Source organism: Pygocentrus nattereri, chromosome 16, assembly GCF_015220715.1.
Source record: "Pygocentrus nattereri isolate fPygNat1 chromosome 16, fPygNat1.pri, whole genome shotgun sequence".
Lineage (NCBI taxonomy): Eukaryota > Metazoa > Chordata > Actinopteri > Characiformes > Serrasalmidae > Pygocentrus > Pygocentrus nattereri.
The window spans coordinates 14,068,062-14,095,979 of NC_051226.1; the positions used below are offsets into that span (position 1 = coordinate 14,068,062).

General features: G+C 38.4%; 2 protein-coding genes and 1 non-coding gene across 3 annotated transcripts; 2 read left to right on the forward strand and 1 right to left on the reverse strand.

Annotated features, from left to right (window-relative positions):
• Window positions 1–1,437: 1,437 nt before the first annotated feature.
• LOC108436587 (drebrin) lies at window positions 1,438–21,241 on the forward strand. Its single transcript, XM_017713165.1, has 12 exons — window positions 1,438–1,638; window positions 9,617–9,672; window positions 10,589–10,701; window positions 12,453–12,527; window positions 12,946–13,089; window positions 13,473–13,550; window positions 16,213–16,364; window positions 18,354–18,408; window positions 18,537–18,611; window positions 19,747–19,867; window positions 19,981–21,020; window positions 21,164–21,241. Exons 1-12 carry the CDS (start codon window positions 1,544–1,546, stop codon window positions 21,239–21,241), a joined length of 2,082 nt encoding a protein of 693 aa, XP_017568654.1. The 5' UTR covers window positions 1,438–1,543.
• On the reverse strand, window positions 2,457–2,528 carry trnam-cau. The gene has a single exon. It is a non-coding gene; the product is annotated as a tRNA-Met (tRNA).
• A 385-nt stretch (window positions 21,242–21,626) lies between the features above and the next one.
• LOC108438209 (DNA ligase 1-like) lies at window positions 21,627–27,903 on the forward strand. The gene is made up of 2 exons (XM_017715898.2): window positions 21,627–23,193; window positions 25,459–27,903. Exons 1-2 carry the CDS (start codon window positions 21,633–21,635, stop codon window positions 25,737–25,739), a joined length of 1,842 nt encoding a protein of 613 aa, XP_017571387.2. The 5' UTR covers window positions 21,627–21,632; the 3' UTR covers window positions 25,740–27,903.
• Window positions 27,904–27,918: the final 15 nt, after the last annotated feature.

Below are 27,918 nucleotides of genomic sequence, written 5' to 3' on the forward strand. Positions count from 1 at the left end.
TGCTTCCACTTCACATTACACAAATCATGTCTTTTGACTTTGTATGTATAAATATGGACAAAACTGTGACACTTCATGAGCATGAACAAACAAATGGCTAAAAACAAAATTGATAGGGTAAAAAAAAGTATTCACACCCCCTACTAACTAATATTATTAGTACTTTATTGCAAAGCCATTGTTGACAATTACAGCTTCAAGATGTCTAAGACAGGAGGTAATTCGTTTTTTTATGATTGTGGCCCGTTTCTCTTGACAAAACTGTCTTCAGTTCCCCAAACGTTACAGTGGTCCTTCTGATGGACAGTTTCAAATGTGAGACTGACTAGGCCATGGAAGCACTTTCACCTTCAACCTTCATAAGCTGTCCCATACTATGATGCTCCACCTTCAGCTCACTATGAGTGTGGTGTTCTTGAGATCATATGTGCAACATCTTTCTCCAAATATCATGAGCTGAATTATTGTCAAAAAAATGTTATTTTTGCTTTGTCTGACAAAATACATTGTTCCAAAGGAAGTTCTGATTTGTCTAAATGCTTTATATTTACATACTTTTTGCTCATATTCATAAGTATCAACTGGAAAAACAACATGTCTGGAGTCCTGTCTCATTATAAGTGTCATTACTCTTATTGTGTTCATTCTATACAAACTTGTTCAGTGAAATCACGGCAGCTGAGTTGATGCATGACAGTGACCCACAAGAGGATTAATATGGAAAATGATTATTGAATTCAGTATAAATAAACCATATTGAGTCATTCATAAATAAACAAACAAACACTGGCCCAGGGTTAGGATGTAAACAAAAAATTCAGCCAGGGTCAGGAAGAGTATGGGACACTGGAGCCTCCAGCTTTCACACGCTACTGCATAACTGAGCATTTGGTAACTGATACACATTACAGTCTCAGTCGCAACACTTCTACAAACCCCTTCACTGTGCATTTTTAATCCCCATTTTTACCTCATGAAGGGCTTTAATGGACTAATGAGTTTTGCTCAAGGGCGTTAGAGAAGGGAAAAACAAGCTAAATTACTCCAGGAGACGGACTGGGATTATAGAGTTTGTGCTTCCTAGGAAGTTTTAAAATTGGGATAAAGTATCACTTATTACCTCATTCTACCCAACAAGTGAGAAAAGTGAGAACTTCCTTCTCACATTATAATATTTCAGTTCAACTACTGACCCTGTGTTTCATCTTAGGCTACAATCAGTAGCTAAAAGCAGATCAGAAATGCAAAATATTCACAAAAAGAAGAAAGAGGAGGGATCAGAGGCTGACCTTTTAAAACTCCAGAGTGCAATTTTTATCTCAAATCAGTGGGAGTGGCTTCATAAGCCTCTCAACTTCCTGAGAGTTTGGATACAATTCACAAATGCCTGCTATTTTAGGCACAGGAAACGTGGAGCTTTGCTTTATTCAGGTCTGAGTGCATGTCTTTACATGTTTAATGGTCACTCAAGTAGCCTAAACTGGGCTGGGATAAAACTTGCTATTCTTCTTAATTTTCAAACAGCAGACAGTTCAGCATCACCATGAAGTCAAGTAAGGATATTAATCTGGACACCTACAATTTATCTCTGATAACGGCTAAAGAAGATGTGCTGAACCCACGAACATCCACAAACTGGTATGAGAAACTGGTACTCTTTTGGCAATTTTGTGTGTTTATAAGCCAGAAAATAATTATTTAAAGAGAAAATTGAGTTTTGGGGTATTTTTAAATGCATATTTAGTACAATTGTTGTAAATTATTATTATACTCATGTTTCTGAATTTAAACACTATGGCTTCTCTCCATACACATAAAAAACTTTCATATTCAGATTATAGTTTAATTCATGACAAATATCAAATATTAGCCACATACACATACATTGATTGTATATATATATATATATATATATATATATATATATATATATATATAGTCATGGGTGGGTGAACACATATATACCCAATATATGGATCGTATATATGCTGTCTGTCTGATTCATGACTGAAAGATTTTTTAAAGCAAAAAATCTAAATTAAATACACCAGCAACATGTATACAAAAAACCTTTAGCTAGCATACATATGTAAAACCACCCATATAGCAATAATGTTTTCTATTATTTATTGTTAGATATATGTTGCACTTATATGCTTATAGGTATATTGATACATGGCTGAAGTTCATGTTCCATATTTGAAAATTACTAATTTTAAATAAATTGGATTAAGGGGCATCGGGTTAACAGACATCAACAGAGTACACCCATTACTGAAAGATTGCCATGTTCCTGGACGTTGGCTTATACTTATACATATTAAATACAATTATAGCAGTTATTATGTATTAAAACAACATCTTAAAGCTTAATTAAAAGAGAGGTTATGTCTTTTAATATAGGTAAGGTCAGAGGAGTTACTCTGAAGTGTCCAGCATAGAAAAATTAAAAACGTTAGCAGAGGATGGTTTCGATCCATCGACCTCTGGGTTATGGGCCCAGCACGCTTCCGCTGCGCCACTCTGCTACACACAATAAATACGCGGACAATATGGTAGTTAATGTTGTAGTATCTGTACACGCGTAGTTCTTAATTTCTGTCTATGGATTATTTTTTACTGAGTATTATGATTATACTCTGGTAGTTATACAGCTGTATAAGCCAGTATTCATTCTAAAATAGCTCTGTTTTCGGTGAGTTAACGCTAACTAGATGTTAGCTAACTAATCCAGAAATTTGTGAAATACTCTGAAGAGAAGCCACTTAGCCAACTGTGGTGGACCTAACAGTGAGGTATTTTTGGACGAAGCTGAAATTAGCGTCTTATTCGCCAGGTTCTTGTTCGGATTTTCCCGTTCCACCTTAACTAAATGGTGCGGCAGTTACATTCTGGCGCAGAGGCAGAAACGTTTGAACAAGAAGCTGGCGAAGATGGAGCTAACTTCAGCCTCGTTGTTACTGGTAGCTGCTATCACCACCGAATAACACGCTAAACCAATCTTCTTTAATGAAGCTTTAAAGACGTTTTGCCTCGCTTTTCTCACTTTCAACAATTCCAGTTCCATCACAGTGTGTCTGCTTCTAGTATTGAGTATAAACTTTTAGTTTTTGGCTTAGTCATCCAGTCTGACTGACTTCAAATACTGGAAATGCTTAACTGGTTCTTTGCATGGTGAAGTGCTTATTCAGACTGATGAACTGTGTTGTTTGTGGTTCTATACAGAACCGTTTTGAAAATGGCTCTCTATAGCACCAAAAATAGTTCTCTTGTTACAAGCTTGACATTGTAACAACTGAAGAACCCTTTTGGCACTAGAACCATATACAACACAATTTCCATCAATCTGAAGAACCATCATGTAAACATGAAATGGTTCTTTGTAGAACTCATGGTTCAAATAGAACCTTTCCCTTCACTAAATAACCTTTGAAGAACCATGTTTTTCAAAGTGTAGGTTTAGCACCTTTTCTTTTGGCTGGTCTTTCATTAAGGGATGTTTGGCTTGCACATTGCAACATTTCTGTATAATTAACTGGCTTCGATTTAAACAGAGCCACTCAGAGTAGTTTGATGTGAAATGGTCTGTTCTAGAGAAATTTATCGAGTCAGAAATGCTCACAGTGGTGGTGATAGGAACCAGACATGCAGTGTTTGTCTCTGAAAGCTCTCTAGCAGAAAGTTATTACAATGAATACACTGCCTGATACCTGAGACATTAGTGTTGCAGTATGATTAAGACCTGAAACACATTTTTAAAAGCCATTAAGGGCAGACAGATACATGCAAAGTTGTAACTGTTTCATGTAGTAACTTTCTGTGATGGTGTTTTTAGAGGCCCTTAGACTTCTGGGTCCTATCACCTTCACTGTGAACAATTCTGACTTGAGACGTTTCGAGAACAGCATGTTGACCATCAAACCACTTTGAATTCCTTTGTTTACATTTGAACAAAGTAATCATGCAGAGATTAAAAAAACGGTGGAATTCCCCTTTAAACAAGAGCCGTGACTAAAGTGGACAGACTGAGCGCTTCCTGTTTGTACTACAGCGCATTGTTGATTGTTGGAGAAAACATATTGAAAAGAGAGAATGCTACAAACGGAAGCGCATTTTAAAAGAAAGAATGTCGTTGCATGTCAACAAAACTCCCTGTATGCGTGTGTGTGTGTGTGTATGTGGGTGTGTGGGTGTGTGTGAGAGGGCACTTGTTTCCTTCTTGGGTCAGTGTGTAGGGAATGGACAGGAAATGGTCCTAAGTGGTGTAATTTGTCCCCACCTCAAACATTTGTGTCTGTTTCTAACAAACTGTACTGATGCTCTGCTGTTTCTTCTCCTGTTGTAAATTACCACTGCATTAGCTCTCCTGAAAACCTCTACTTTAGGCACCAGAGAAAATTAGATTTAAAAAACTACTGTCACTGCTGTTAGACTAAAACCTCATATCTCAATTTTGTTGTTTTTCAGTTTTTGACATAATTTGTAAATAACTTCTGTCCTTCGTAGTGTGTGAAAATTTCAAGATGAATGGACCAAAAGACACGGCCCAGAATTACTTGGAAAAAAGTCTGGTTCCATTGAACTGCATTAAAAGTAAACTATGTTATTTCCTGTAAAGTGACAATTTAGGAGATACAAGATTCTGGTCCAACAGCAGCAAAATATATCTTAGCAAGGGAAAACATCCATAAATGTTGTAAAGATATCTAATATTTTTCAGTTTAACACTATATTTTCGCTTGTTTTTTCTCCTGACTCTTTCAATTTTAACAAAAAACGTACATAGTGCAGCTTTTAATAACATAGTATTCTTAAACACTGTTATCGTGAGAAATGTTAGACGTACAAACTACATTCAAGATGTTTTCACTTAAGATATTATTTTTTACAGTGTATCTGGTCAGTAAGCATTTGCTCAAAAAACACTAATATTAGGGTAAATATAATTAAGCATTTTTTGCGTAAGCAGTAGAGGAGATATTTTGTATCTGCTTTGAATATGGTGTAAATGTACTGTTTTATGTACAGACTGTACTTACTGTAAAGAAAGAAAAAAACATGATTTACATTTTTGCCATGATTTTGTCATCACTTTGACACCAGAATAAACAGTAAACAGACTCAAACCTGTCAATACAGAACAGAAATTAAATGTAAATGTAATTTATTATGTATAATGTGATGATGTCATTACATTTAAATAGTATAATGACAAAAATGACAATAATAATCTAGATTTCTAAGGGTTAAACATTAGTACTTCAGTCCAGAATAAGTAAAGCACTATGTTTTAGAGCTACTTGAACATTGTTCCAGAGTTTTGCATTGACAATAGTTTTGAGAATAATAACAGTAATCAGAAACACTGTAAACGGTTGGTGGTCTTTAGGGACAGAGCTGTATTCACTGCGCTTATCAAAGGCTGGCAGTAAACAGTGCAGTTCGGTGGGAGCAGACTACAATCAGCTCTCATTCCCCAATCTTCCTGTCTTTTTGTCTTCCGCCACCACTCCCTCTCTTTCTGCATCTCCAGAGTGAGTGTCTTTGTTCTCATCTGTTCAGTTTCAGACTGTTACAAAGGTACAAATATTATCTGTGTTTCAGCCTCAACAGCTTTAAAGAGAAAGTGAAGATTTAAATGGCCCCCTACCCCCCTTACCCCAGATGTAGTTGTTTAGTCAAGACATGTTTGGTGTCTGAAGTTTCCTTTTTGGGTTTTGCACTTGAGCTATGAGGCTAATGTAGCTCACAAGTAATGGAAGCTTATAGCCAGCAATTAGCGTCATAAAACCTGCATGCCTTAATCAACACACATTAACTTTAAGGCAGTGCTGGGTGACTGTGATAAATATTTGTCTGAATCATTCACAGCATTACAGTATCAGGTTGTACTAAAAACGTAGCTTTACAGGTGAAGGAAAAGCATACTTTACATTTAATGTAAGTCAGTGGAACCAGACGTTTTCCAAGTAAATGTTGGCCATTTCATTTGACCCACAGAACAGGAAATTTATGCACAGTGTAAAGGCCTTGATACTTTGAAATTATGTCAAAAACTGAAAAATTACAAAATGTTTTTTATTTTGTATTATTATTTTTAATCTATATATGGGCTGCAGTTTTGCACTAAATCCAGTTAAACTTGGCTAGTTTTGCTCTCTTTATAATGAAATATGCAGTTAGTCAGTGTTCTACTAGTATGATGAGATCATGTTCAGAATAGTTACTGTATTGTTTTGGGACATAATTTATCACGATAATGCCCAGATGGTTTCACACTGCCTTGTGTCTACTCCTCTGTCCTGAGTGATGTGCTGCTGTTTTGTGTTGTTCCATGAGGCCTGAAGAATGACATTTCCTTCCAATGCATACAAGCTATGTTGAGGAATGACAATAAAGACCACTTAACTTGAGACTTGACTCGAGCTTGGACAGTTTTCTTCAGATTTTTTTTTTCTTCTTAAAATTATGCTCAAAAGAATCTTATACAATAATGTAATGGTAGCCAGAAAGAAAGCATATTTACAGAAATAAAACTAATTTAATTTGTATATATTTTAAACATTTCAAATCAATCTGGAGCAATAAATAAACTAATAAATGAGATATATATATATATATATATATATATATATATTGCAATTGTACTCATGTATACCATGAGTGAATAACACAGAGAATTGAAAAACAAACTGCTTGGCAAGATCACTATTTCTTTGCTATTATATTAGAATGTCCAGCAAGTATCATTTACTGACATATCATTAAAGCTGGAAAGGAGTATCCATCCATCCATCCATCCATCCATCCATCCATCCATCCATCCATCCATCCATCCATCCATCCATCCATCCATTCATCCATCCATCCATTTTCTAAGCCACTTCTTCCTCAGGGTTGCAGGGGGGGTGCTGGAGCCTATCCCAGCGGTCATCAGGCGGAAGGCGAAAAAAGTAACACAGTATGTTAATATCACAGTGTAGTATAGACAAAATATCACCCAGGACTACGTCAAACCTCACTGAGTAGAGATAGACTTGTTAATGCAGTATCTGGTGCTGTATGACACCCTGTTATCTATAAACAGGGGCTAAAACACATAAACAAGTCTATTTGAGGTTATTTATCGGAGCTGTTTGAGAACAGTTTACAATGATTTAAGCATGCAGCTAGCACAATGCCAACTGGTATGGCATTCTCTTCCATTACTTCTTAGCTATGTTAGCCTCGTAGCTTCAGATACATGTCTTGGCTGAACCACTACGTTTGGAAAAAAGAGTAAATTAGATTTTCACTTTAAGTGCTGCAAGGGATTAAAGGCCTGTGTGACTATTCTGCTCTTTCTTGACTGATTATGAGAACACACGGACATATTTGAACTAATCCACTGAGCATGTTCCTGAGGTTATGTCAGCTAAACGTCTGGTGGGCTTTTGTAATCTTGATGAACTTTCTAGAGGGTTCATTCTTACTACTGAATAGGTTGAAGTAGTGTACAGAATGGCTTCTTTGTTTTGGGTGTGAGCAGATTACAGAATACCCAGAGGAGTAGAGCAGCGCAATACGTGTTTTCACACACACACACACACACACACACACACATTTTACGCATTGTCAGTGTTATATATCATATGTATTACAATTTTTGCAAGTATATGTAATAATAGTAAGGCTCTTTTGTACGGTGACCGAAAAGATCCAGCGTACATTGGAAAACCTGCTGTAAACACATAAATGTGATGTAAATTCACAAAACACTTCAATCAAATTAGCTACACCTAATCTCCATTTCACAAACTTGCTGCAAAAACAGAAAACACATGTACGTAATAACACAGGAGAAAGGGTTCTGGAAGACTCTCAAAGGGAATGAAACACCTGTGATAGGAAATCACTGAGAGAAGTTGGTACACTGTAAGGAATAAAGGTTCTGTGCCGATACCTTTTTTTTGGTTATTAATGTACAAACAATGTAAATTGACCCTCAATCTGGTTTTAAGGTCCAGTTGTACACCTTAACCAAGTTTTTCCAGGTTAAAAGTACATATTTGTACCTTTTCATATCCTAATGTTTTATAACAGAACAGTAAAATAAAAAGCCTGGAGACGAGGCGGGGTGTGTGGAGTCAATACAACTTAGAAAATATGATTTCAGTGGATTATGGTTCAGTTATGGTCCCTGACTAAAGGTACTGAGATGTACCCTTGAGGGTACCACCCCAGTCACAAGAGGGATACAGCCCCAGTGACAGTTACGTACCTTTTTGTCGGAGAATGTAAGATCACGAAGACTTATGTCCTAGTAAGTTCAAGATTAACCTTACTGGCTGGTTAGCTATCTGACATTTCATATGTATACTACTGTAGTTTCAGTAGTGATATCTAGTAGTGACATTGCTGTTTGAACTTTTATAATTACACTCTACAGCTAATTCTCATTACAATACGGTGATATTAGTCATCTTTTCAAATTAAAGGCTGCATAGATTGTGGTTGGTACAATATAGTGCCTAGGTGTCCAAAGTCTGGCCCCAAGGCCAAATGCAGCCTGTAGTTTTTAACTGCCCATGGTTTTTGTTTTACAGTGTGTTATAAGCAGTCTGCCAGCCAGTACACTGCAGTTCTTCCTTTCACCTGATAGTGGCAGCAGCACTGTAAAATCACAAAGTAATGCACAGCAACAAAGTAAGATAAAGTTTAAGAGCCTTTCTTCTCTGAACAGACCTGCAGCTACATTTACTGAACCACATTTAGTCAAGACTGCAGCCATGTAGCATATACCTAACATTTTTATTGAGATCCAAAGCAAATGCAAGTGTGTCATATTTCAAATGAATTCAATATTAATAGACATGACACAAAGCATGAGCATTCCACTAAATATTCAGGAGAGAAACTAAAGCAGCTGCAGCTACCCAAGTCTCACAGCACCAACGTCTAATCGGAGTTAGCTTACAGTTCCTATTCTATAAGCTGTTATTTGGATCATTTTGAATCATTTGTGAATAATATTTCAGCCCTCAGATATTTTTACTCCTATGATCTGGTCCTCTTTGAAAAAAAATTGAACACCCCTGGTATAGTGGGTAATATCTTTGCCCTCAGTGCCGCAGATGGGGGTTTAATAACCCCAGACAAGAACCCTATGCTATACCAATGGGAGCACTCAGACAGCCCCAGACTCCCAGCAATCATATTTTATGTTGCATTGAAAAGTGTATCTTACAATTTGACCAGTGTGTCCACCAAATACTGTAACTATAAAACATGTGTATTGTTAGAATGTTCTAATCCTAATTTTAACCTATGAAAACTGATTTTGCTCTTTCAGTTTTACAAAATGTAGCTTTTGTAGAATATACAATTAATTAAATAAACATTCATTAAAAATAATACCTAATGTTCAAAGCCAGCACCCTTTCTTAAAAGTCCTGTTAGCTAAAGTTTCTGAAGTACTGTAATAAATGAGCAGTCTTTAAGTTGATGTTCCAGTACGGCAGAGTTCAGTCTTGATCCTGAAGTGCAGAACTGCATTTTTGCACAGAAAGAACTGCCCGTTAAATACAGAGTTTACAGCTGCTGTTAATGTTTTGCCTCTCTGTGTTTCTGTTAACAGGGCACTGTTTGCTTACGATGGTGTGACAAACCGGCTCAAACTGGCAGACTCTGGAGGTAAGAAAATACACATGAGCACAAAAAGTGTTTGTAAGTGTGCGCTTATCAGTGCTGTATATATATGCACTATGGCCAAAAGTATGTGGACACCCCTTCTAATTAATGAGTTCGGGAGTTCCAGCCAGACCCATTGCTAACAGGTGTATAAAATCAACCACATAGCCATGCAGTCTGGCAACACTGGCAGTACAATGAGTCATACTGAACAGCTCAGAGACTTGAAACGTGGCACTGATATAGAATACCACAAGTTTCCACAAGTAAGTTTATGAAATTCTGGCCCTGCTAGATCTGCCCCGGTCAACTGTAAGTGGCACTACTGTGAAATGAGCATACAAGAGCAAAAACAGCTCATGGTTTTGCAATGGGATATACACATGTGATGGTCAGGTGTACACATACTTTTGGCCACATTCTGTAAGTTTAATCCTCTAAAGAACACATTCCACACATTTTTATGCACAATTACTGTTAATTTGCAAATGGTGGCCTGTGCAAAAGTTATGGCACATTTAAGTTTTATCTGTAGTTTTCTCCCAATACTTTTAATGCACAAAATGAACAGAATATAGCATATTTTTGTTGGTTTTCTGTAGTGTTGACTTGTTTTCACTTAGAAAATCAACATAATTTGACCATGGGTGTTCAAACACTTGCATATGGTTGTATTTATATTAATGTTATATAAAGTGTTTACTGACCAAAACACATTTACAGACGAGATAAATGGTTTGATACAGTTGGCTTAGGTGCCTAAGATTTTTGGGCAGTAGCCAGTGGTAACCAAAACACATAGCTTAGTTGTTTGTATGTGCCATATCTTGACCAACCATACTGGGTAGCAAGTATCCGTTCATTTAACTGTGTTCAAATATATCCTCTCTGTCCACACAATAAGTTTTGCTTTTTTCAGTGGGTGGTGTATCTGAACTGGTCAATAAGCTCCACCCTAGACGACCCCTCTACGGGCTCTGCAGAGTGGACCGGCCAAACACTGCCCAGACCCATATCGTCATGATTATCTGGGTAATTTACACAATCTGTCTGTACATTTATCTATTGAACTGTGCCCAATGTTCATTATTTCATCTCTTCACGTATTGATTACTGTAATTTCTCTTCATCTGGGACTTTGTCAGTCAACCTCTGTCCTGCAGCTGATCCGAAATGCATTATCTTGTCCCCTTAGACATGTGGAACTCATCTCTTTCATACATGAAAATGACACACACCCCACATTTATTTTAAATGTATAATATCAAAATCCTATTAGATGTCAAATGCAGACAGAACCTTCTAATCCCAAGCATTTACTTTCTGCTTGGAATTATAAGGTTCTATCTGACAAAATGTGAAAAGAAGATTTTTATGGAACAGTTTACTCACAATTTGTGTTAAAACATAAAATTTGTATTCTAACAGAGTGTCTACACATATGAGAAAGTTCAATTTAATGCTTACTATGACATTTGTGTGACATTTATTTTAGTATTTTTTTATAACATGTATGCATTGTTTCAGAACTGATCATATTATTCTTATTCAAAGAAACATTGACTGATAGGATAAGTACAAAAAGTCAGTGCTAAAATTTTGTCCAGTGCAGAGGTCAGTTTTAGGTAGGAGCCATTAGTTTAAGTTTGCTTTTGGTTAGATAGCAACCAGCTACTATAATAAACTATCCCAGCAAGTCTAGCAGGTCAGTCTGAAGGCAGTATGAGGTCAGAAATGTGACTCTAATGAGCCAAAATTTCTTATTTTGAGAGAAAGAAGAAAACAAAAGATGGATGAATGAATGAAATTAATGTTTATTTTGTAATTAAGACCCCATCAATTCAAATGATTACAATTTAATTAGCTTTAAGGCATAATATTTATAAATTTAAGGCAGTAAGAGTTTTTAAAGAACTGCAGGAAGACAAGTAGAGTTTCAGCACATTGTTTTCTCGTTTCGTAAAATTTTATAAACTTTTCCTGCAGTTACTGAGCAGAGCTGTGACATGTCATAGAAGCAGAACCTGATTGGCCCATTAGTGTGTATTCAAAGTGCTGATTGGCTCAAAGGTATAACCTTATAGAACTAAGTTAGAGTTTGACTTTGGAGATAGAACTTTTGTTTTCTAAAGAGTCCAAAATGCACACAGCTCAAAAAAGACCTCACATAATGTTAAGAAGTTGTCACAGAATAAGAATAATGTAAATAACTAAATTTTTTCACCTTGTAATTCCAAACGGAAAATCTAAGCTTCTGAATGGTACCAGAAAAGGGCAAAGTATCTCTCTTGTCTTGGTCTCCCACCACTGGTTCCTGTCCAGTATGAAATACAACCTATAGTTTTATTATTTGTATTGAAAGCTCTCCATTGTGAGGCTCCACATTATATTACTGATCTCATTTGTCGATTTTGTACTTCAAGAGTTTTAAAATCATCAAATCAGTTGCTTCAACAAAATGTTCCATGGTCTTGGTTGAAGGAGTTTGAGGTTTCTCTGAGGCAGCCCCCAATTTATGGACACCCTTTTTTTATAAGATCATCTCCCACACAAAACACTTTCAAATCAAATTTAAGTTAACTTTTTCCCAGGCGTCTGAGCTTTCTTAAGCCCTACAGGGCTGTGTTTTGTTACTCTGCTATGTCTTGACTTGACAATTTTGGCAACTTTCTGTTGCTGCCACAACAAGAAGTCCCCAAAACACAGCAAGATAAACACAATGTTAATAATTCTGATACTGTATACAGTGTTTCACCCCCATTCTCTTTGTGTTTGTGTTTCAGGTGGGAAAAGATGTGGATGACTATCGTAGAGCTCAGTGTGCCGTTCATGTTCCTGCTATCAAAGCCTTTTTTAAGGTCAAACACACAAAAGGCATTGTGTAAACATTGTTAAAGCTCACTGCCCAGTCCATATATTTAAAGCCAAGCTGCAAAAGGAGCCCATTTTGAATTCATCACAATTATGTGGTTACAACCACAAACATATTTCCTTATGATCACTCATTCAGCCTGCAGCAGATTAGCTCCATCCCATTGCCATTGATGTGAAATGGACTGTTGTTACTGCAGATGGTCTGAAGCAGAGTTATTGGAGTGGAAGGTGTGGAGAAATTATTGAACATTGTGCTGTTCCTGGCTGTCAGGAAATAAATACATCCCTGCAGGCTTCCAAATGATCCACACATATGAAAGGAGTGGTTAAAGTGGTCCTTTCCCCCCACAACATACAAAGTCTCTCTCTCTCTCTCTCTCTCTCTCTCTCTGTCTCTTGCAGGAGGTGCATTTCTTTCTCCCTGCTTCTTCTGTGGAGGACGTTACAGAGGAGAGGATTTTTTCAGTGGCCTCTAAGGTCGCAGAGGTGATGGAAAGAGAGAGAGTGAGACGAGGTTTACGACAGGAGGACAGAGAGGAGACTGTAGTGAGAGAACTGTGATTCTGATCTTATGAAGTCAATTAATTGAATTAATGCTAATCAGTTGATTAGTTAAAGCAGTATCTCCAATTGTAGTGAGTGTTACTAATGTAATGTAATGAATTTCCATCTTTAGTTTTGCAATGGAGATGCTAATGTAGCTAACAAGTAATGGAAGCTTACGTTCACTAATTAGTATCATGCAAACTGCAGGCCTAAATCATCACACTTGTGTGGAGTAGTTTCTAATAGATGTTCTTATGTGGATTATCCACTGATAAGCATTGATAAAAGTATTTTGAACATAACAAACAGCAGTAGGCAGTCATCTTGAAGCATGAGTTTGTGTGTATTTTTATCTTGTTTACTACATCCTCCTCTTTTGACAGGGAACTAATTATAAGAGGACCATAGCAGCAGCAGAAATACGCAAAACGCACCGAGAGAACTTCTGGGCTCAAGCTGAGGTGAATATCCAGTCATTTACATTAATACTGAATAACACTGAAATCAGTTGGTATGGTTGTCTCACTATTACTGATACGCACGCACGCACGCGCACGCACGCGCACACACACGCGCACACGCGCGCACGCACACGCACACGCACACGCACACGCACACGCACACACACACACACACACACACACCCCATCATCTAAACTGCTTATCTTTGTGGGTCGCGGTGGGGTGCTGGAGCCTATCCCAGCTGTCATTGGGTGGAAAGCACGATACACCCTGGACAGGTCGCCAGTCCATTGCAGGGCAAGTAGAAATACAGTACCAGTTAAAAGTTTGGACCCTCCTGATTGTATGTATGTATGTAATCTGAAAGACATTCTGAATATAGGGCTTATGTTTACAGTAAATGCTTGAAATTTCCTTCTTTGACAAATAATTTGTGTTTAAGTTTTCTGAAATGTTCCACCAACACATTTCTCAGATAGTATTTAGTATTATATATAAATGTTATGCTTTATATACACTATATCACCAAAAGTATTCACTCATCCATCCAAGTAATTGAATTCAGACTGCTTCTACAAACATTTGTGAAAGAATGGGTTGGTCTCAGGAGCTCAGTGAATTCCAGTGTAGTACCATGAAAGTATGCCACCTCTGCAACAAGTCCAGTCGTGAAATCTCCTCGCTACTAAATATTCCACAGTTAACTGACAGTGCTATTATAACAAAGGAGGCCACATAAAATGACAGCGAGGTCAGTAGATGCTGAGGCCCATAGTGTGCAGAGGTTGGCAATTTTCTGCAAAGTCCGTCGCTACAGACCTCCAAACTTCATGTGGCCTTCAGATTAGTTCAAGAACAGCATAGAGAGCTTCATGGAATGGGTTTCCATGATGGAGCAGCTGCATCCAAGCCTTAGATCACCAAGAGCAATGAAAAGCGTCGAATGCAGTGGTGCAAAGCGCTGCCGCTGGACTGGAGCAGTGGAGATGTGTTCTCTGAAGTGATGAATCACGCTTCTCCGTCTGGCAATCTGATGGATGAGTCTGGGATTTTATAGAAATAAAACTTGGATATAATTTAAAGTAGTCAGTGTACAGCTTGTATAGCTGTATAGATTTACTGTCCTCTGAAAATAACTCCACACACAGCCATTAATGTCTAAATAGCTGGCAACACAAGTGAGTCCACCTCACAGTGAACTTTAAGTTATATCCAAGTTTTATTTCTCTAGTGTTGTCCCATGAAAATATATAATTAAATATTTACAAAATTGTGAAGGGTGTAGTCACTTTTGTGATATCACAAAAGTGACTACACCCTTCCCTTTTCTGCAAATATATATATAAAATATATATAAAATATAAATAAATATTTTAAACAAGCTCTACTATGGAGTGGTCCAGCTCCCTGCGACCCAGATGTATAAGCATCTTAAAAGACCTCTGTGTGTGTATTTTAAGCAATATTGACAGTATAATAACAATTAAATAAATAAGAATTAATATAAAACTTGTGACATTTATACTGCCTCCAAAACAACATACTACCCTATTGATTAGTATGTCAAAACTAGTGTGCCACCATTAGAAGGCCATTCATTAATTTAGCATATATAGTATATATATGCACCGCGGCACGGTGGCGTGGTGGGTAGCGCTGTCGCCTCACAGTGAGGAGGGCCTGGGTTCGATTCCCCGGCTGGGCGACCGGGGTCCTCTCTGTGTGGAGTTTGCATGTTCTCCCCGTGTCTGCGTGGGTTTCCTCCGGGTTCTCCGGTTTCCTCCCACAGTCCAAAGACATGCAGTCAGGCCAATTGGACATGCTAAATTGCCCCTAGGTGTGAGTGTGTGAGTGACTGTCTGTGTCTGTCTGTCTGCCCTGCGATGGACTGGCGACCTGTCCAGGGTGTATCCTGCCTTCTGCCAATGACCGCTGGGATAGGCTCCAGCACCCCCCCGCGACCCTGACAGAGAAGCGGCTTAGAAAATGGATGGATGGATGGATGGAGTATAGTACTTTGCATTATTAGCAGCCTTAGAGCTGTAAAATATTAAAGCCCAGTAATTATAATCCTAATTACTCTGTAAAACGTCAGAATGTATCAAAATATTTGTCCTTGTTAATGTGTTTGAGCCAGTTGTTTGGCAGTGGGCTAATATTTCTAACTCCAGTAATTCCATATATGGTATTAAAAAGCTTTAATGTCTGTTTTTCTAAGAGATGGAAAACAGTTAAATTAAAGAAAGACCCTTCTATAAGTAGGTGTGTTGGATAGTGTAAATAAGTTTATCTAATTTTTATCTAATATCTCTTTATCTAATTATTACTTTTTTGAAAAAAAAAGACATTCTGAACATAAACATTTTTTTATTAAAAGCAATGGCTATGAATCATTGCTGTTGGAAAAAGAACCTCTAGATTCAAGATAATATTCTAGGAAATTCTTCATGAAATTCCCACACTTTGTAAAGAGTAGCTGAAATTTTCAAATTCCGTAAAAAAGTTTAAAAAAAAAAAAGAAGAAGAAGAAGAAGAAGGTTTTGTATATGATTGTATATAAAGCCATTTTACCTCAGATTGAGAGTTTTGGATTATCATCCACTGTCAAAGGTGATTCTGGAAATCCTTTGTAGTTCCAGGAATTGTGTGTGTTTCTCACAGAGAGAGGAAGAGGAGCGTAAAGAGGAAGAGCGCCGGAGGGCGGCAGAAGACAGGAGACGGAGGGAGCGAGAGAGAGTGCAGCAGGAAAAAAGGGAGGCGGAGGAGAGGGAGAGAAGAATGAATGAGAAACTGAAGAAGATACAAGAGCAAAGGTTCAGCACAAATCACTTTACCATAAACACATTGGCTTTAGACTGGAGACAAAAAACATGCTAAAATATGGTGTTTGTGTGCTGCTGTGACTCAAACAGTAAAGCCTGAAATCCTGTGAAACCTAAAAAGTTCAGGTAATTTCTACAGGAATTTTTCATACCACATTATACATTGTTATGTATAAATGTCACATGCACAGGCTCAGAAAGAAGGTCCGACTCGATGTTTACTACCCAAATGTAAAATCAACATTACACTGTTGAAGATATGACAGTAGTAAGTTAAGATTAAGTGATACTTTTTTGATCCCACAACCGGGGAAATTCCACCTCTGCATTTAACCACCACATACACACTAGTGAACACACACACTAGGGGGCAGTGAGCACACTTGCCTGGAGTGGTGGGCAGCCCTATCCACAGCGCCCGGGGAGCAGTTGGGGGTTAGGTGTCTTGCTCAAGGACACCTCAGTCATGGACTGTTGGCCCTGGGGATCGAACCGGCAACCTTCCGGTCACAAGGCCAGCTCCCTAACCTCCAGCCTTTTTACTTCTCAGTACTTCTCATATCCCACGACTGCCGCATAGCAGTAGATCATTTACTCACATCCTTCACCAAGTTAGACTGAGTTCTCTTTGAATATTTATTCAGCGCACCCTCAAACATCAGCTTCATCCACTCAGGGAAGGAGGTGGAAGCACAACCTACGTTTTAAAGTGTTCTTCCTCAGGTTTTGTGCCTTTACACATTTCCCCTAATGAGGGCTCCATATCTCCAAAATTTATATAGTGTAGCTTTAAACCATTAAAACCCTTAAAGTCTTTAAAACCCCAAACCTGAAATGTCAGATTAAAATCACTTAAAATTATTTTATTAAAATGTTTATGCCTTTTTACGTCTCAGTTCTTGTCATATCTCTCAAAATCAACCTCATGTAATTCACTGTGACACTACAAAAAAATATCCTAAAAAGAGATAAAATGATGAATACAGTATTTCACTGTGAAAATGTGTGCTAAATCCTGGCAACAATTAGCAGTGCAGACGGAACCAAATTCAAAACCAGTATTTCTACAAAGAAGATGTTCTTTTTTCTCCTTTTAGCCTCCGAGTTAAACAGTGGTAACAATTTACACCAAGAGTAAATTAATTAACCGTACTTTAGAGAGAAATAAGCATTACTAAATGTAAAATGTAAAATATGATCATCAACTGACAATTGCAGTGGTAACCAGCACATTTTTTTGAGATATTATTAAACAGTTTATTATTGTGTTACAGTATATCATATCTCTTTCATAAAGTATAGACTGGTTGTGTAATGTTTATTGAACAATGCATTGAAGAAGTGGTTCTTATGAAATATGTGCCAAATAACATTAAATAATTATTAATAATGACAAAGTAACACCTTCAACAAGAATTGTGTATGTAATATGATATATAATATTTAAACCAATATGTTAGAATGGTAGAGCAAGTATTGCACTGAAAACTCTCTCTGCCAGTTTAGATAATCTTAAGATTTGTTTGGGAAACTGGGCACTTATTACTAGGAACAGTGATAACACCTGAAGATGCGGGGCTATTTGATGGTTTAACTCTAATGCTTGTCCTAATATCTTTTAGTGTTTAAGGTATAAAGGAATTATTACTTTATCACATTTATTAGATATTATCATATATAGACTTCAATAAATTGTTTATTAGTGCTCAGTTCTTTCGGTCCCGATTGTTGGGTCACATTAAGGAACACATTAATAAGCTACTTAATAAAATCTAAAACTACATGCTCGCTATCATTACTGTCACTAATTGATTCGTTGAGATATTACTTAACCATTTAGTAATGTTTATAAACTACTTAATAAAATGTGAAATAATGTATCATTAGTTAATGACTAGTTGAGACATTAGTAATGCTTATTAATCTCTTATGTACTTATGTTTCAACAACAGTCTAACTGCAGGTGTCTTCTGATTTCAGGCAGTTACAGGCTCAAGCAGAAGCAGAGAAACACAAACAGGAGCATCTCAAATGGGTAACTGTGTTTACTTTAAACTTGAAAGAGCAAATTCAGCACTTGAAAGCAGCACTGAATAAATAAATGTTGGTGAGTATTTGTTTATGCTGTGTTTCCTTGTATATTTTTGTATATGTGTGTGGCAGGCTCAGCAGCAGCAGCAGTTTGAGGAGGACATGAGGTGTCGAATCTCACACTCCGAATCAGTGGAGAAAGCAGCCGTGAGTTTTATCTGAAATACAGTACTGTGTGAAAGTCAGAGACCCCCTTCATTTATTTAATTCCTAGACAATATGACCATTAAGTATAAGCTACTTATTTTTCAGGAGATAATTCTTAGATTAGATGTAACATAATCCATGTGCATAAGGGAGAAGAACACCCAAAGGAAATATGTAAACAAAAGATGAGTTTCCAAAACTGGAGATAAAAATCATTAAAAACTCCAGAGAAATTGGCCTCCTAACAATCACCTAAAAGACCTGGTAGACACAAAAACTGTCCCCATCAGATAAACAGCGCTTAAAGCTTTCATCTTTGAGAAACAGGAGAAAATCAAGCTGCTTCAGATCTGAAAACATCCACAGGTGTTTCTGTGCATCCTTCCACTGTGAGAAGACAACTCAGCGCTATGGGTCTGAAAGGATGTGTAGCTGTCAACAAGAGCTCACTGAGAAAAGGAGACAGACACATCAAACAAACAAGCTGAACAATGGACCGACCACCAGTCCACCAGTCCTGAGTCCAGACCTCAACATCACTGAATGTGTTGGCATTACTTGAATTGTGAGAAAAGGAAAAACTTCTAAGACTGAATTTTGGAGGTGTGGAAAAATATCCCTGCAGATTTCTGGAAGCAGGTCTCCTGAAATTAATGGATGCTGTAATAAAGGCCCAATGACCGCTGGGATAGGCTCCAGCACCCCTCAGCGACCCTGAGGGAGAAGCGGCTTAGAAAATGTCTGTGTGTGTGTGTGTAATAAAGGCAAAAAGTGGACACACTAAAAACTGAAAAAAGTGTTATATTTAGTTGTTAAAGCTTCTGTGTAATGTTTTCTCTGTGTAATGAGAAACTTAACAGATACATGAATAGTCTGTAATAGTCTACTAGGGTCAATTATGGCTTTTTTGGCAGGAGATGAGATCGATCTATGGATGGTCTCTGACTTATACATAGTTTAGTACATAATATTGAATTCTTTTTGAAAATCACTAATCAGTCTTACCTGATATGTACATATGAAAATGAAATATTATAAGATATTAAGTCAGAATTATGAGAAATGTCCTCATAATTGACATTAAAACTAAATAACTTCCATTCTGAGGTGCTGTAATGCTGATTTTGTCCTGCAGGAGGCAGCTGCTCTGGTGTCTCAGCGCAAAGGCAATCCGAGAGAGTTTTTCAGACAGCTCTCGCTGTCCTCATCTTCATCCTCCAACACCCAACAAATCCCACCCGACTCACCACGTACAGGTGGGTGAGAGAGAGAGAGAGAGAGAAACAGAAAGAGAAAGGAGGAGAAAAAGAAAGTTTTGACTTCTGATTTAGACTTACTAAATGCAGACTTTGATCATTCTTTTTTTCAGTGAGGAGTTCTAATTGGAAGGTCCATCGCAGTTTGACTGACGCCTTTATCTTCGTTAAATCGTCTTCCTCCTCCCCCTCTTCTCCCTGTAGCCCTAATCCACTCTCTCCTATCTTTCCTTCAACTCCAACACCGCAGAGCCCCACAGCACTCGCTCACAACACACACATCCAACCCCAGCACACACACTCTCCAACGGCAGTCTCTCCCTCCATATCTCCATTTACCTCAACCCAGAGTCCAACTATGGTCTCCTTACCATCTCCTGTTGGCCAGGCAATGGTCTCTCCATCACCCCCTAATGGACAAACAGTGGAATCTCAATTGCCCCCTAGTGGTCAAATAGTAGTAGAGATTCCTGAATCAGTCATCATTCTTCAGCCGTCTTCACCAATAAACACACAAATGTCATTGACTGAAATAGTTCAAAGCTTGGATTTTTACCCTCGTCCACCCCCACCCACCGCAGACTTTGAAGCTCAAAGTCTGGACCAATCAGAAAGCGATATTTTGGTACACCCTCAGCCCCATTCATCTAACTCCATCGCCCAGAATTCTGCTTGTAATGCAGATCAGTCGGACACCCAGATCACAGCTCAAGTCCAGGCTGGTATCAGTTCCACTCAGCCCCCTTCACGACCTTTACCTGCACTGCCAACACAAGAGTTCAGCAGCCAGGAACCCATAGCTTCCACAGAAGCAGAGGGAGAAAGAGAGAAAGATGATGGAGAGAAGGAACAGAGTGAGGTAATGGATGCAGAGGAGGATGAGGAAAGAACAAGAGGCAGGAGGAGAGGAGAAAATGAGGAGAAAGAAAAAGTCCTGGAGACTTGGGTGACTGCTCAGGCATCTATGATATCCATCCCTGAGGAAGAGGGGGATGATGGAGAAATGAGAGAGGAGGAAGAAGAGAAAAATGTGAAAGAAAGACATGAAGGAGCGATAAGAGAGGATGAGGAAGAGGAAAAAGTGGGAGAGGGGATGGATGGAGAGATGAGAGAGGAGGAAGAAAATGAAAAAGTGGGCGAGAGGAAGGATGGAGTGATGAGAGAGGAGGAAAAAGAAGATGAAAAAGTGAAAGAGAGGAAGAGTGGAGAGACAGAGGTGGAAGAAAGGGAAAAGGTGAGAGAGAGGAAGGATGGAGACATAAGAGAGGAGGAAAAAGAAGAAAACATGAGAGAAAGACATGGAGAGATGAGAGAGGAGGAACAAGAGGAAACAGCGAGAGAGAGGAAGGATGGAGAGATAAGAGAGGAGAATAGAGAGGAAAAAGTGCGAGAGAGGAATAAAGCAGAGATGAGAGAGGTGGAGGAAGAGGAAAAAGCGAGAGAGGAGAAAGATGGAGAGATAAGACAGGAGAACGGAGAGGAAAAAGTACAAGAGAGGAATGTAGCAGAGATGAGAGAGGTGGAGGAAGAGGAAAAAGCGAGAGAGGAGAAAGATGGAGAGATGAGAGAGGTGGAGAAAGAGGAAAAAGCTAGAGAGAAGAAGGATGGAGAGATGAGAGAGGAGGAAGAAGAGGAAACAGCGAGAGAGACGAAGGATGGAGAGATAAGAGAGGAGAATGGAGAGGAAAAAGTGCAAGAGAGGAATGAAGCAGAGATGAGAGAGGTGGAGGAAGAGGAAAAAGTGAGAGAGGAGAAAGATGGAGAGATGAGAGAGGAGGAAGAAGAGGAAACAACGAGAGAGAGGAAGGATGGAGAGATGGGAGAGGAGGAAGAAGAGGAAACAGTGAGAGAGAGGAAGGACAGAGATGTAATTGAAGAGGAAAACAAAGCCGAGAAGGTTGAGACCCAAATGGTAGGAGTGAGGGATGGAAGGGAAAAGGAAGAAGAAAAACTGGAGGAAAAAGAAAAAGACCTTGAGCCTCAAACTGCCTCTCAGCCTTCTATGATGTCTGTTGATGGGGTTGATGGACACAATGCAAGACACGAGAATAAAGAAGAAAAGGAGAGTGATGTGGGAGAGGGGAAGGGTAGAGCGAGAAAAGAGACAGAAGATAAAGCAGCGGAGGAGAAGAGAAAAGATGAGATGAATGAAGGGAAGGAAAGAGAAGAAGGACAAGAAGAGGCACCTAGTGTGAATGAAACAACAGATGGAGAGATGAGAGAAGGTGTGAGGGATGAGAGAGAGAAACAGGATGGAGAACAAGTGCAGATCATGGGGGAGGAGATATCAGCAAGGACAGAAGGAAATAAAGATGTAGACGAAGAGAGGGAGCGCAAAGAAGAAAGCCAAGGAAAGATGAAGAAAGAGGGAGTGACAGAACTTGAGAAAAGTGCTGAAAGAGAGGCTGCAAATGATGAAGTGAAGAACAAGGTGAACAACAAAGCAAAGAACATAGAGCTCAATGAGGATGAAAGAGAGACAATAGTGGATGCAGACAGGCAGATGGAGGAAGAGAAAGAGGCAGAAAGGAAGAAGGGGGAAGAGCAGTTAGACTGTACAGAGATTGAGAAAAGTGTTGAAAGAGAGGATGCAACAATAGAGGAGAAGAACAAGATGAAGAACACTGAGCAGAGAGACGAGAGAGAAATGGATGAAGACAAACAGGTGGAGGAAGTTAAGGCAGCAGGTGGAAAGGAGGAAAAACAAGAGGGAGATGCAATAGAAGAAAGTAAACCTAGAAAGCAAAACGAGAAATTGAAACAAACTGAGGAAGAGAGGAAAGAAGAGATCAACACCTGTGGCCACTCCCACGCCATCCAAGACACTGTCCCAGGCACTTCTGGTGGTGAGTTTTCTGAAGAAACGAATACTAAAGATACCAATGAGGATTTTGCCTCAGCTGGAAATTCTATCCAAAATGAAGATGCAGAAGGTTTGACCACTGAGGCTGAACTATATCCAACTGTTTCCGACCACCTGACCACAGCTTTTGTGGAAAACATGGTTGTAAACATTGTGGAATCCCTTGCTACTTCCATTGACCCATCAATTACCGTTTCTGGTGACAAATATCCAGACTCTGAAGACCTTCTATGCAGCTCCTCTGTGGACTCGGTCCATGAGATGGTTGCAGAAACTGAAGAGGCATGTGAAGAAGTGAAAGAGGAGGAAGAAGGCGAATCAGCAGAGGAAGAAAATGAAATGGATGAGATGGATTGTGGATCACCAGAATGGCACACTGCTGAACTCAAAACCCGTCCCATTTATGCAGATATGATTGAACAGCTGGACCACGAAGATGTCAGTGGTGAACCTGAGAACACAGGTAATGTTACTGAATTTGACTGATTTACATTTACTGTCTACTTTATGAGGTCCGCCTACATTATGGGTCAACTAAACTATATAGGTGTGCAGTTGCAGACTGTAGCCCATCTGTTATCATGGAAGATCTATCAGCTGCCCTCTACCTTATGAAAAAGATCTATAGTCATTTTTACATGATACATATTAATATCTTACTGACAGGAATTACAGTAATTACCATACCATACCAGGATTAAACATTATTATAAAACAGACAGTTCCGGTACTAAAATCTGATTGGCCGTGCAGCATTCATAACTTTTGTAAAATACATGATATAAATGCAGAGCCGGTTTATGAGGAGCTGGCCTCTTCTTGTTTCCCCCATTATATCAAAAACGTGACTGTAGAATGTCAGAGGTTGCCCACGAGTGAGTCCTCAATGAATGGGATTTAATGTAAAAGGATAAAAATGAAAAATTTCCAAACACTCGCCCAGAATTTCCAAAAAAAATCAGACAAACAAAGAAAACGTACCTCTACATTTCCTTATTTTTACAGCAAACTGGTTTGGGCAGCAGAATGCTGGCTTTACTGCTACTGAGTGCTGATTGGTTGGTGAGCAGAGCAGCTCATTGGCTGTTTGCACTCCCTGACATCATGAGTGTACATGAGGCACTGTTTTAAACTTAGTTATATAACTCAAAGTTAAAAGCTCTTGAAAAAATAACAGCTGTGTTAAACTGTTTTATGCTGTTGTGTTGTTAGGTAGTGATTGTATTCTTTTACAGTAAAAACATTTAAGCGTTTATAAACTATGATTTTGCTCAAATGCTCCATATTAATCTCTGTTCACCTCTTCAGTCGAACACGTCAGAACCCGTCAGACAGTCTCAGTTCAGTTAAAAAGAAAACGAGAGAACGAATTTGAAAAAACGTACCCACGAAGAAAACGTTCGCACGATTAAAACAAAACGAGGCAACGATTAAAAAAATCGTGACCACGAATAAGAGAAAACGTGTGTACGACCTGCAAAACGTTCACTCGAATATATATAATTTATCATTATACATATATTTACCTCCGTCCCCTCCGGGGCTCTGTACTCGTATATTCATTGTTACATGAAAAAAGTGAAAGGGTTCATGAAATGACCACAGTATACACTGATAGGTGACCAAACTTTTTTTTGTCCTAATTTAGCAGTCCATGGTTGCTTTGCAATGATTCCATACTCTAAAGAAACTACATTTCTTTGCAGAGTACTTGTTTTTGTCGATTATTATAAATAATAAATTATTTTCAAAAAATGTGCTTTATCACGTTTTTATGTTGCCTGCCATTTTATAAAAGCAATAAGACTGTGTGTCTCTATGACTTTATCACTCAGCATCACATCGTGTCTAACAGCATCCTTCCCTGTGATAAAATTGCAGCAACACACAACCTATAAAATGGTACTACAGGAACATTATACTGATGTGAAAATATTAGATTATGATAAAAATAATTAAAATCTTAGTTTCTTATATTATTGCTATAAATCTTTTTTGTAAAGGTCCATTTCTGCCCAATGAACCTTTGTACAGTGCACTGACATAGTAGTGTGTGTGGTACTGGTACGTGTGGACTGCTACCCAAAAATATCCAGTCATGAGCGGCTCTGCGGTCAGAAATTGACCACCAATGAAGGGCTTGAGGGTGGCTAACACAAACTGTACATAATCAGATGGGCTACAGTCTCTGTACAGCAGCCAGCTGGAGCTACAAGTGAGGGGTTTCTGTTAAGGTGTACATTTAAAAATGGTAAGAGTGGCTCACAGTCAGACTTGAAACTGTAAAAAACAGCTTGGGCTACAATAGCAGGTCACCAGCAAAGCCAGCAAATGTTGTGCTTTGGATGTTTGACCATGCTAGGTGACCAGCGTAAAACCAGCACTCTTAAAAAAGGTAGGTCTTCAAGGGTTCTTTAATAAAGACAATGGTTAAGCATCCAAAGCACAACATCTGCACATCTGCTACTGTGAGAATGTCAAGCTTGTAACAATAGATGAAAAGCTATATGCAAAACATTCTCCATCTGTCTGAAGAACCATTTCATGATGCAAAGAACCTTTTAAGCAAACGGTTGTATTCATGGTTGAACCATTGTCTTGACTAAAGAACCTTTGAGGAACCATCTGTTTTAAGAGTGCAGTTTAGACCAGCACAGACTTTTTTAGCAGGGTTTATAATGGGTATTTAAGCATTAAACAATGGTGTAATGTTGTTTTTTTACCCCAGATTTGATCACAAGCTCCGATTCGAACCAGCTGACAGTTCAAGATGTGAGTGATGTTGAGGACGGACAAGAAGGTTTTTCACTGTCAGCTGAAGATCAAGCCAGTTATGAAGAGGCCCGGGAACCTGAGTTTGACTCAGACAGTGTTGAAGAAGCAACAGAACAAGCATTTCTTCCAGCCAATGATATTAACACTAAAGTGATGAACACAGTAACTATCACAGATACAGCCAATAAAGACAAAGCCAAAGAGGCACTGGTTCATATAGGCTTAGACCAATGAAGACCGAAATGAGCTACATACTGTATATGACATGGACTGGTTTAGGGTTAATGATATAATGAATAACATATTTTAAAAGAGTTCAGCAAAACGTTAAATATACACAGGTTTTTCTTTTTCCAGAAGTTGCTGGTCAAGCAACTTTTACATGTTCGTTTTATACACATGCTATGGGGCAAATGTAGACCTGGCAAACAAGCAGAGGTGGGTAGTGTAGTGTATTCAGAACTCAAGTAAAAGTATTTATACTTGGGTAAAACATGGCAGAAGTAAAACTACCTTCCCAGAAAACAAGTACAAAAGTATCAGGTGAAATCGTAACTTCTACAAGTGGAGTGGAACTTCCTAGTAAATCCAGCACGACAGGTTTGTACAGCTCAATTCTACTGTTTCTGATTCATACGGCCTAAAAATGCTGAAGCTGCAAAGTCAGAGCTGTGACAAATCACAAGCAGTACAGATGCCATTACCAATCAAATATAATGAAATTAAACCAAAAACGTAACTAGTAGATGCATATAAATGGCAGAAATGTAGAAAAGTAGATTCCTTCACTCACTGATATGCTAGAGTACAAGTGTTATGACTTGAAGATATTCTAGTACAAATCCATTAGTACGACTAAGTGTACACACTTAAAGATGGTTCTTTAATAAAGAAAATGGTTCTACATAGAACCAGGTACACTTAAAATACCCTTTGCATGATTCATTGGGTCTTTGCATTGGGAAAGATTCCTTCAGATTGATTCTATATAGCATTTAAAAGGGTTCTTCTTTTGTCAAGCTCATAACAAGAATCCTTTGTTGCTATAACCCTTTTCTAAATGTTTCTATATAGAACCATCTACAGCACATTCTCCATCAATCTGAAGAATGCCTTCATGATCTAAATCTTTTAGTCATGCAAAGGGTTCTTTGAGTATTCATGGTTCTACATAGAACCATTTTCTTTACTAAAGAACCCTAGATTAACCATCTTTTATCAAGAGTGTACTTGGTTACTATTCACCTCTACTAACAAACAAGTAGCTACAAATAATTATCACAACAAAAACTGCTTTTACAAGGTCTTGAACAGACTTGCTTTTGTGGTTTCTGACACTGTTTAAAGAAACGGGCCGAAGTGTCACAGCTAAATGCAATGCAGTAAGACCATCAGAAATAACCACAGTCAAGCCCAAACCTTTGCCATCTGACTGGTCTTGGCTGACAAACTACTTCAGAGTAAAGGGAACAATTGTAGAAATTAGATTTTTGCCAAGCAATTCTTTTAACACTTGGGTAGACAGGCTTTTTCGTTACTGGTTTTCATTAACCCTAGTGTGGTGTTCAGGTCTGTGGGACCCATTTCCAATGTTCACCAAAAGAAAAAGAAAGTGATTTGTTATTTCAGTCTCAGATTCCTTGGCCTTTGTTAAATTTCTGTGAACATAAAATAACATTTTCAGTGACTTCACACTATTCACCCCAACACGTATATATTACCCATATGGTTTTCCTCAAACATAGCCTGTTGTGTGTGTTTGAGGGTGGACAACATGGACAGGCTGCTGACTGGCTACAGCTGCTAAAGGAGAACCCTACACTGGCCATGATCTTTTAAACATCTGGTATATGAATTATGGCTGTATTGGTTTAAAAAAAAAAAAAAAAAATCATGTTTTGGGTCCAGCAGACCATGGAGTAATAAAAAAAAAAACAAAACAAAAAAAAAAAAACAAACCGAACACCATACAAGGGTTAATGTGACCTGTGCCACATGGTATATGAAAGCAAACTTGAACTTGACAGCATTACTTGGGTTACACAGTGACTAGAGACTTAGAAGGCAGAGTGTAGATACTGTTGTCGGAACACAACCTTGTATGGCCAAAATGGTAACTTTACAGAAGGAAAAACCTTCTTTGCTATTAATGCAAGTTGATGGAACCAGACTCTCACCATGTCATTTTTGGCCATCATGAAATTTACAAGTGTTAAAAGCACAGGCATTTTCAAATGACGTCAAACTGAAAAATGACAAATTGAAATACGAAGTTTTGTCCCATCAGCAGCAACATTAAAGTTGTGCACTAAAACACTCATGCTTTATCTGGTGACAATACAGTGAACATTATAAAGGCACATTTTCATGCAAAATAAAGTATCACTCAGGACCGAAACCCTTCCATGTCTTC